Source organism: Nylanderia fulva, unplaced genomic scaffold (assembly GCF_048542155.1).
Source record: "Nylanderia fulva isolate GAGA-0341 unplaced genomic scaffold, ASM4854215v1 Scaffold1, whole genome shotgun sequence".
Classification (NCBI taxonomy): domain Eukaryota; kingdom Metazoa; phylum Arthropoda; class Insecta; order Hymenoptera; family Formicidae; genus Nylanderia; species Nylanderia fulva.
This window is the reverse complement of record NW_028189192.1, coordinates 2,060,887-2,071,364: the sequence shown is the minus strand read 5'-3', so window position 1 is coordinate 2,071,364 and position 10,478 is coordinate 2,060,887. Positions and strand designations below refer to the sequence as shown.

The 10,478-nt window shown below is 35.8% G+C and overlaps 2 protein-coding genes across 2 annotated transcripts; both read right to left on the bottom strand.

The window, feature by feature from the left end:
• Positions 1-370: 370 nt before the first annotated feature.
• LOC114928351 (putative glutathione-specific gamma-glutamylcyclotransferase 2) lies at positions 371-8,105 on the bottom strand. The gene is made up of 4 exons (XM_029299467.2): positions 6,457-8,105; positions 3,626-3,661; positions 2,973-3,235; positions 371-2,489 (listed from the first exon to the last, which is right to left on the bottom strand). Exons 1-4 carry the CDS (start codon positions 6,622-6,624, stop codon positions 2,228-2,230), a joined length of 729 nt encoding a protein of 242 aa, XP_029155300.1. The 5' UTR covers positions 6,625-8,105; the 3' UTR covers positions 371-2,227.
• Positions 8,106-8,166: 61 nt separating this feature from the next.
• LOC114928352 (hsp70-binding protein 1) lies at positions 8,167-10,268 on the bottom strand. The gene is made up of 5 exons (XM_029299468.2): positions 10,074-10,268; positions 9,759-9,987; positions 9,083-9,485; positions 8,766-9,003; positions 8,167-8,444 (listed from the first exon to the last, which is right to left on the bottom strand). Exons 1-5 carry the CDS (start codon positions 10,076-10,078, stop codon positions 8,234-8,236), a joined length of 1,086 nt encoding a protein of 361 aa, XP_029155301.1. The 5' UTR covers positions 10,079-10,268; the 3' UTR covers positions 8,167-8,233.
• Between the last annotated feature and the right edge of the window lie 210 nt (positions 10,269-10,478).

Below are 10,478 nucleotides of genomic sequence, written 5' to 3'. Positions count from 1 at the left end.
CTCCTCTTTTCTTCTCTTTTTTTTATGAATGACCAGACCCTTTTGCTTTAGCAGAAACCGGTCCCACATCACAAATATATCATAGCAGATTCGTGTTCATCTTTGTTTTTGGAAAAAAAGCACGGCGAAAGATTATCTCTTGATACGATTTGTTTCAATATTCTTAATACTGATACTAATAATCCCTTCGAATCGATACGTGCAAGATTATTCCCTTCGTTATGCCGTTCATTTTTCAAGACTGATGTAAACTTTACTTCTTTTTATGGATGTTATCAGTCTGTTACGCAAATCGATATGGATATATACGTAACGTGGCAGTAAAAGCGTTACTCAAATTCTCTGATATAAAGATAAAAAAAAACACCTCTACATTGCATAAATTAATAATTTACTTGCATATTTTGGTTAATTAATTTAGAACATTTTGTTTTAAACTAATTAAACAATATCAATTACATTAAATACATCAACAATCGCAGAATATAGAATTGCTTATACGTTTATGTATATGAGCAATCTCTTTTTTTTAGTCTAATTTTTGGCGACGCGTATTTTTCTACAATCGTCGCTGGATCTTTCGACATAAAATAACATAAATTGATAAAATACACATATATAATATATACAATATCACTAATAATAGAAAGAAATAAGAGGGAAGATAAGGGTACGGACGGATTATTCCGTTAGAATACTGTTATCGAACCTGTATGTACTCTAGGAAATTTTCTTCTAAAACTTGAATGTTCGAATTATTACGTAAAATAATAGTAGCTAAAATGTACGGCGCAGCGTTCCATAGAATAGACAGTCTAATATTCATGGAGTCTCTGAGCGGCTGGATGAATGGCTGTTCTATATTACAATGTACCGTTCATAAATTTCTCGACTTTCCGCACTTTATTTCACTGCGCAAAATTCCGAATTTCTAAATAAAACAAAAATATTTCATCAAATATTCTCCCCCTCCCTCTCTCTCTTTCTTGTTCTCCATTCTCTAAAATGGACACGCAAGCGTGCAGGTGAAATTTATTTCTGTCATAATGACAGAAATAAATATATAGGGATTACGAAATTAGAGCGTGTTAGCTGAGGCAAGTGTCTTATATCGAGATAAAAATTATGTACATATAAGAAATAATTTTATAAAAAAAGAGTTAGCGACCTATTTTATTGACACTATAAGATCTGGAAAGATCGCTAACGTATCCATCGTTGATTGATAAAATTTCCTTACTTACTGACGCGCGGTAAAAAAGTTGTAGACTGTGCGTGATTTATTTTACATATATGTATATACGCAATCTCATTTAGGAATCTCTCCTCTAATTTTTATAACGGTAAAAAATTCTCTTCGTAGCACGAAAGTTATCTATATATCCGTATATATGTAGATACATTTCATTCTTTTTTCCTAAATGGAATTTTTATTATAGAAATATATTATATTGTACGTTAACGTGCATAAAATAAAGAGAGACGCGCACGCACGTGCGTGTCTGTGTATATAATTAGTCATATATGTACAAATTATCAGTTCGCAATATTAAAATGCTTAATAAACATTTCAAAGCGAGATATGCACGCGTATAGTCTCCAATACAAAAACACTTCACTAGCAAACGTCTGCAAAAACTCTTTTTCCGCATATATATCTCAAACATTTAAGAATTTAAAAAATTCTCGAATCTTATTTTGTCCGCGCACATATGATTCTCGCTCCGTCTAGATAAAAATAAGAATTGTCTTATGTTAAAAGAAAATAATACATAATAGCTGACAATGAATAAATCGGCATTAAAATAAAATAGGAAGTGGGCGAAGTTCTCTAAGCGTGCACGTGTCCAGCACGTTGCGCGATACAAAATTAACACAGCCGTCTCATAAACACGTATGATAGAATAGCCTCTACGGAAGGAAGACGTACACCAGCAGCGAGACTATATTCCCGATGGAATGTGCAGCTGCTTTTTAAATTTAGATCGTAGTCGATACAGATCGACCGCGATAAAGAAGCGTAGCTTTTATTAAGATCCTCCTTCTCGACTTGTTCGACATTTTCATCTCGCATTCCTATTCTTATGGGAACGTGGTGAAGTCCCGCTACTACTTTACGCCTATAGAGTCATATTTGTACTCGAACGTCGCGTAAGAAAATAAGCTGCCATTTGCTTGTTCGCTCGCGAATCACGCACGCAAGTGCGAGAGACTCGCGTCGTGTCGACTACATCTTCACGCAACGCAAGCTCTTGGACGGTATCCGCGCGCTGAACTGGAAGGAGTTCTCGCGGGGCGGTCGCTCGTTGGCTTCCGCACGACCGGCAGATTCCGCGTCCTCGTCGAGGTCGATGGCGAAGTCGCGATTACCCATCAACGTCGCCAGGCACATGTTCTCCTCCTTTATTCGCGAACGCACCAGCATCTCCAATGTAAAGAGGTGCTCGTCGTGCGCCTCCGGCAAGTAACGGTGCATGAAGTCCGCCAACCTGTCAGATGAACGCATCGTCTCGTTAATTGTAGATTAATAAAATATTATATAAAAAATTTATATAATACATAGACCAACGAATCGAGAGAACGAGATGAATATAGCTCTTCCTCTTTGAAATAATATATATTTTCAATATAATATACAAATATTTTTTGTTCTAAAAATGTGTATATTAAATTATTATAATAATTATATTATATTATAGGAATTATATTATTCGTATAATAAAAATGTATTATATTATATAAAATAAAATATAAAAATTATTGCAGAAAATTAAATATTTAATAAAATTATTAGATGATTATATAAAAATTTTATTATAATAGCTGAATAAGATTTGATTTCTTATAAAAAAAAAGAAAAAGAAATTTCGAGTGATTACGATCGATCGGAGTGACACTTGGTCCAGATAACAATCTTTCTTCGAAAATGGGATAAGGATAGAGAGAGAGTTCGTTGTACGGGCGTCCCTCACCGTAAGAGATACTCGACGTTGTGTCCACTCTGGCCGGAACACTCGGTGATTTGACGCGCTATGCTCGGCAACGATGCCTCGCCGAGCCACTGTTCATTCTTGTTGGTAGCGATGTAAATTATCACGGAGAACTGTTTGCCCTCGTCCCGACTGTGAAACGTCGTGATGGTCGTCAGATATCCTCCCAGAGCGCATTCGCGATTCTCCAAATAGGACAACGCTGCGCTATCCTGGACTTGAAACGCTCTTCCGTAAACTATTCCCTGTGGACGAAGAACAAAATATCTGCATTGCACGAGAAATTATCACACGTACTTTTCCCTAAAGAATTGTTTCGGGATCGTTAATTCTTCTGTCATCATTTTTCCCCGTTTTATGTATGGATATTCGGATATCCAACTGCATTAATATATTAATAAATATTAATATATCAATATTTATTAATATATTATTATTAATGTATATAATATATCCTATAAATATATAATATATATAATATATTATTAATACTTCTTTATAACAGCTGCTACATCAAATATTTTTCTGACATACATTTAAATTAGTTAAAGTTGCTTCAGGTGTATGGGTGTCTGTTTGTTGACAGAAGAGTTAATGATGCATCACTAATTACTCTGATATAAATTGCCACAAACCTCTTTTTCCTCGATCAGGGTAGCGACTCGTCCAGGCTGTAACATAAAGAAGAAACATCATTATTGCACGCAGTTATTTGATGAAATAGGAGTTTTGTGTGAAGAATCAAGTTTCGGAAATCTGAAAAACTTTTCGCAATGGAACGAAACAGTATACAAAATAATTATGTATCTTGAAAAGAGAAACATATTGCTGTATATAAAAATATCTCGTATGTTTACGTTATTATTACATTATTTATATGTATGTTTTTATTACGTAATACAAATTTCTGTAAGCAGAAATCGCGCTCTTGCGAAATGTCACTTTAAACAAAGAGTTATATATGATACAACATACGTACACATATAGAGCTAATCTTTCTCTTTGAAGATATCGGTTACTACTGGTTTCCAACTGGTTATATATGTATATAATTTCACGTAATTTATACTTTATACGTAAGCGTAACGCAAAACACAAACATTCGTTTCGTGGAAAGAGATTCCTTAAAAAAAAAAAAGAAAAATATTTATACTTTTGATATTGTATCAGCAAGATTTCCTAGAAATCTTCGAGTTGACAGTTTGCATAAAAAAAACTTGTATCCAAATGAAAGCAATGACTTTCTGTTTTCGCTTCGCAGAACTACTAAAAATGCATCTTATCAAATCTCTATAAGAATTTTATTTATTATGTATCTCGATTAAATGCATATTTTTTCGAGAAAAAAAATATCCATGAATTACATTTTAAAGACACAGCTGTTATATAAAATATATCGTTATCAATGTATCTTAATTATTTCTAAACAATGTAATAGAATAATTTTGCGCGAAAAAGGAACATAACTTTAGAATATGTCAAAAGCGACATTTCGCATTCGAAAAATTAAAATACGTAAAATGGGAAGTTGATGAAAACAAAGAAAGAGGAAACAAGGAAGCAATTTTTCCCGTGCGTCATTTTAGAATAAAGGAAGAGAGAAAAAGCGTCATATATTTTTTTTTATATCGCGTTATACATTTTCGGTTGCCGGACTTGAGGCGTCCTTCGAATTTTTTGGTCTGCGCCGATGAGAAAACTCTTATCGTGGCGAGACACGCGTGTATATAAATGATTACAATGCCCACAAAAACGTATATCTTCGCGTACGCGCTTGGAATTAGGCCAAGCCAGGAAAAGAATAGCGTGGTGAGCGACAAAATTGGGATATTAATAGAATATTCGCACGAATAAAGATATCACGTGATTCGACACCAAAATCACACGTGCACATAAAGCGCATATACATATATATTTCAGAAAATATATGTAACATCGCGAATGCATCGCCATCGGCGATAACAGAGAGACTATTGAACATTTTTGAATAATTCAACGAGAGAAAAAGAGAGAATGCTTATTCGTGCGATTTAATTAAAAATCGATATTTAATAATGTAGCGAAATATCAAATTATCGAATTATCAGCGATAATGCCATGATATGACGTAATGATTAACAAGTCGACGATAAATCGAACATTCTTGCGAACAGGTAGAAAATAAAACTGTTGTAAAAACTTGTCAACCTTGGCTTTACGATTTGGTCAACCTTAGCCTTATTATCAGTTCCTGTTTGTTCTTTTCTTTAGCAAACAATCAATCTCATTCTGAAATTTTTCTGGATACAAAAAAAGACGTGCGTAATAATAAGCGTAGTCTTACATTATAGTTTCGTCGAGAAAAAATTCACAAATATAATTTTGCTTCTCTTCCGATACCAACAAAATTACTCTGCTTTTACATATTTCAATTTACAGCTTATTATACACATATGCACATGAAATTAATTAATATCCAATATTTTCATTAAAATTATAATAGAGCGAATTCCGGGAAAAAACGTGTTTTTATTTCTTTTTCAAATTGATTGCAGACAATTTTCAATTTTCGATTGCATGCATAATTAATTACATTAGTTTCGTATAAATAGTTACGAAATTCTATTATTTTACCCCGCATCGCAGGGTCGTTGCCATACGGATGTTTGCTTTACCCAAAATTCGCACAGCTGTTCTAATTTTTATCATCGTCTAAAGCGAAAATGTATGTTGAGAGTATAAGTAAACAAAAGAGATATTGATGACATGAGTATATTAGTACGTAGTAAGTCTTTTCTAATATCTTGAATATTTATTATTCCACTACAAGATTCTTCAAAATTCGATTTTATCGAATATATAACAATTATATTAATCGAAAAACGCAATTTTCACCAAAATTCCTAATCAAATCATCTCCAATAAATCTCATATATTTTTATTTTTCGTCCAGCATAAAATTGCATTAATTATACACTAAAAAAAACTATTGAACTCAAATAAATATTTACTTAAATAGTTCCATTTACACATTTGTTTGAAATAAATATTTATCTGTTTTAAAAAAGGATTTCTTATATTAAATAAATATGTTTTCACAGCACATCAATAATATTAGTTTAAAAAAAATGATATATAAAATAGTATTGAAATAAATATTTATTTGAATAATTAAATAATTTTTTTCCAGTGCAGTTATAGATATGAAATAAAGAGAGACGTTGGAGCTTGCTGAAAATTCAAAATCCAATTTTTCCCGGTTTCAATCGACTCGTTATCTCATTTAATTCGTCTGCTACTGGACCGCGTATATATAGGATCCTAGATAGATAGAGTCAATTCCATTCTATGCGTGTCCATTAGACACGGTCTATTAGACATCGGGTCAGTCATAAATGATGACGGACGCGATAATTGGCAATAATAAAAAGAAAAAGAGAGAAGAGACAATGAATAGAGAGAAAAATTGAAGGACGAGTCTCCTCACCTTCTCGATCGTCCCACGATGCGCCGTGTTGCCTTGCCAGAATCTCCTGCTGAAGCCTTTGACGTATCCAGTCATGCTTCTGATGTACGTGAAACCGGGGTGCCAGCAGAGCGATCCGTATCCGAACACCCACAGATTGTTATCGATGTCATCGTGTCCATTCTCCATTTTTCGCGCTCTCTCTCTTTCGTCTCTTTATTATTTCTTCCTCTCTCTTCTCTTTCTCTCTCGTCTTCTATCTTCTCCCTCGCTTCGTCTCTCGTCGTCTAATAATTGCTTCGAAATATCACACCGTATAATATTGTCGGATAATATCTTACAATTCAAAGTTCAGCATCCCGTGATGATATACTACTTCACCGACTATCGTTGAGAGTTTCAAGACTTCAAGCGCGTTTCTTATCGAAGATTACGAGAAAGTGCAAATTAACAACTTAAATTAGCGTCATAGAGTTTCAAGATTTTTTGCCCCGCCTTAAATCATCGTTCTCCTTTTTCGGAGTAAAAAATCTTAATTGGGTCGATCTTGCGTCTCCGCACGTGCATTGCGGAAGGAATTCCGTAGAAAAAAGAAAAAAGAAAGAGAAAGTGATCTATCCGCTCTAAAAAAAATCTATCTTAGTTGGAAGAAGTATCACCAATAGAGTTCTCCGTCTCTCTCTCTCTCTCTCGCTCTTGGATCCTTATCGATCAGCAGCAACCCACGTGGTCGACTCTCTCAGACTCGGCGTCGATTCTCGCTCATCTCGGATTGATGTTCCTCGTTCTCGTCAACTTATACTGATTTGCCGGTGACTTCAATTTGCCAATTCGCGAGATGGCTCGACGTGACGTCGACTTCTATAGCGATGACGCTCCCCTTTCCTGGTCATCGCGGCTGCCGATAATGCTTCTGTTCCATGATGAATCCTCTGCAAGATCCTCGGATCTTCCAGGATCAATCGGTCGGCCGAAGGCGGGAGATCCGCTTCGAGGGAAAGAACGATCTCCCGGAAGCTTCCTTAGGGTCTCGAAGGAGCGAGCGGGATTTTCGAGACATTTGGAGAATTCCGGCAGAAGGACGATCACATGTCGAGATCCAGATGAGAACTGCCGGCTGTCGGCTGACGGTTCGGTTCAACTAGACCGGACCGCGCGCCAAAAGGAAAAAGAGAGCAAGAGAGAGGGATGGATGGAACCAGCGCGAAGAGACGAAGGAAAGTGGCAGAGTATGTACTCGCCAACGAAGGTGTCGCATGGTGGGGACGGATGATGAAACGCGTCGTCTGATTGACGCATGTACGTGCCGGATGTACGTGAGCGTACCGTTCATCGAATTAATTCAGAGAAAAAGACCGGTTATGCATTATCGGAGTATATCAAGGGAGAGAGAACTCATTTTCGCGTATATTTTTTTTAATACTTTCCATTGTTTTTAAATATAAAAGTTATATACGAAGCGCAAAAGAGAGGGAGAAGGCACGGGAAATGTAAAATTCCAAATGATTAATCAATTTTCTCCAAAATTGATAATTTATAAACGTGTAGTTGTGAAATACATGTTTTTTTTAGAACAAAATATTTCGGTCGATTTGTTTGGTGTGATTTAATGATGCAGTTTTATTTGTTATCTCACTCACACACACGTGATATTGTATATTTTTTAAAATTGTAAATATCCAAAACCACACATGTTAGATTTACAAAAAAAAACTAAGATAAGTACGTGCGTTAATTTATAAAATAATATTATACTTTTATTCAAAGGAGGGGAGACTATGATACACATACAATTTTGTTATCTCTCCTGATTAGTGTCAGGCTCGAAAAACACTTTGTCCAGGAGCTCGGAACACATGTCTATCTCATCTTGGTTTTCTACGGGTTTTAATTCCGACAATAATTGCTCCAAAGTGATTCTCAAACATAACTGGGGACGCCGACATTCCTTCAGCGCCGGTAAAAAATTATCGTTTACCATACCATGAAGAACTCTCAACAATTGCTCTCTGCGATAGAAATAATACTCGATCAAATAAGTTATCGAGGGTAAGGGTTTGAGCACAAAGATTGTCGTAGTCGTTTCCGACAGAGTCGTAAACGTAAATCGTAGATGTAAGTCAACGCACAATGATCTATGTAAACATAAGCCGTATTCATTAGGCCACGTAAACAACTATATGAATACGTAAATCATTGTGCATTGATTTACGTTATCCGATTTACGTTTATTACGACTCTGTCGGAAACGACTACGACAATCTTTGTGCTCAGGCCCTAATATGTTAAAAGTCGCAAGATTTTGCCTCGAAACGCTATAGGTACATTACCTGACTGTCGGCTGCAGATTCATTCTACCCAACAAGCCTGCAGCTTGTTCTATAAATCCCATTTTCGCTAAGGTACATTTTATATCGCTCGAGTCGTCCTTGCTACACAAGCTAGAGAGCAAGAACGCAGACTTCACCTGCAGCTTCTCCACTGGACTCTGCATCGCTCGCAAAAGCACCGAATAACCATCATTTGTGTCCATATACCTTAAGGACTTTGGATGTCCTCTGACTATACCTGCGTTTGAAATATAATTGTTAAATAAAAATCAAAATATAGAAATTTAAAAAATCAAGTTTTATCAATCATCACTTACACGATACTGCGTATAGAGCTTTTATCCTCGCCTGTTCCGATGGATCTGTGTCGATCATGGACAACAGGACAGGGAACACTCCAGCTTCGAGTAGCTTGTTCTGGCAAAACGGATTATTCTGCGCTAATTCAGCCATGATATCAGCTGTTCGCCATCTGATGTTACTGTGCGACGAGTTCAGGCATGGTTGGAATATCGCGAAACCCCCGATCTTGTAAAAATCATTGGCTATGTCGATATTGTCCACAAGATCCGCCATCCTCTCTAGCGCGTTCTCGTACTCGGAGGAATCGTCGTCGGCTCGTAGATTACCGACATCAGACAAGATCTGTATGGCCTTCTGCATTTCTTCTATTACGTTCACCGTTAACGACGATAGTGCTTCGTTCAAGAACGTCTTTTTCTGTAACATGCAGCGTACAATGTACAAGCATCGAACAAATTAAGAGTATTCCGATGTAGACTTAATTATTTAATACTTTTACTGCTAGGTCATATTTTTAAATATATTTACTTTTTGAAGCAGTATATTCTAATTCTGCATCTAATTCAAGGTCTATTGTTTTCAGCTGTACTGACTGCACGAGTTTTTTACTCCACATTGCAAGGAAAGACAACTTTAAACTAGCGTAGCCTGTTCAGCTGAAAAAAAAAGATCTTAAATAAAATGTCATACTTCTTCGTCCAAAGGATAGACCGGCGATTTGTTTTCCTCGGATTGTGCTGCGTCCATGGCATACTTGAGCAATCCTTGCAGATTGGTCGGCTGCCTGGGTTGATTTGGTAAAGGTTGCGGAGTTGGTTGCATGTTATTAGAGGTGGAAGGACCTTCGATTGACAGTGGCCTCGCAGAGCTGTTCGATTGACCTTGATTGACATTTCTTCTCGAGTCGCCGCTTTCGGAACTAAAATCCATGTTTGTTTATATGAAAAACAGCAAATAGTTATATGTAAATTTAGGTTAATCATTATACGAGGTTAACACACGTACCTCATTTTGACTTGTTACTTTGTTTAGCAAATGATTATGTTCATCAACTGAATAATACAACATACAACTCGAAATAGATCTCCTACTCCTCACGATGTTTCAATTACTCATCATAATTCTCGCATCTCTCTTTATGGGATTTCGTATTATAACACATTTAAAGACGATGTGCATAGACTTAAGAATATTTAGATTGCCTACCTACATTAAAATGCGAGACGAATTCGCGCATGCGCAAGATTACGTTCAAAAATTTATTGCTCTGAGAATTTGAAATATAAATTTTTTTTTGTATCCTATTTAATCAAAAACTATATCCTACTTCAAAAAGTAAATATATTTAAAAATATGACCTAGCAGTAAAAGTATTAAATAATTAAGTCTACATCGGAATATGCATTAAAT

What these genes read in the sequence shown, in the direction of transcription:
- LOC114928351 (XM_029299467.2), bottom strand. Translation starts at nt 6,624, where the DNA reads ATGGAGAATGGACACGATGACATCGATAACAATCTGTGGGTGTTCGGA. An exon ending in ATCGTGGGACGATCGAGAAG is followed by an intron (nt 3,662 to 6,456) that starts GTGAGGAGACTC and finishes TTTATGTTACAG; the next exon opens with CCTGGACGAGTCGCTACCCT. An exon ending in CCCTGATCGAGGAAAAAGAG is followed by an intron (nt 3,236 to 3,625) that starts GTTTGTGGCAAT and finishes CTTCGTCCACAG; the next exon opens with GGAATAGTTTACGGAAGAGC.
- LOC114928352 (XM_029299468.2), bottom strand. An exon ending in TCTATCCTTTGGACGAAGAA is followed by an intron (nt 9,486 to 9,758) that starts GTATGACATTTT and finishes TGCATGTTACAG; the next exon opens with AAAAAGACGTTCTTGAACGA. An exon ending in AATCTGCAGCCGACAGTCAG is followed by an intron (nt 8,445 to 8,765) that starts GTAATGTACCTA and finishes TTTCTATCGCAG; the next exon opens with AGAGCAATTGTTGAGAGTTC.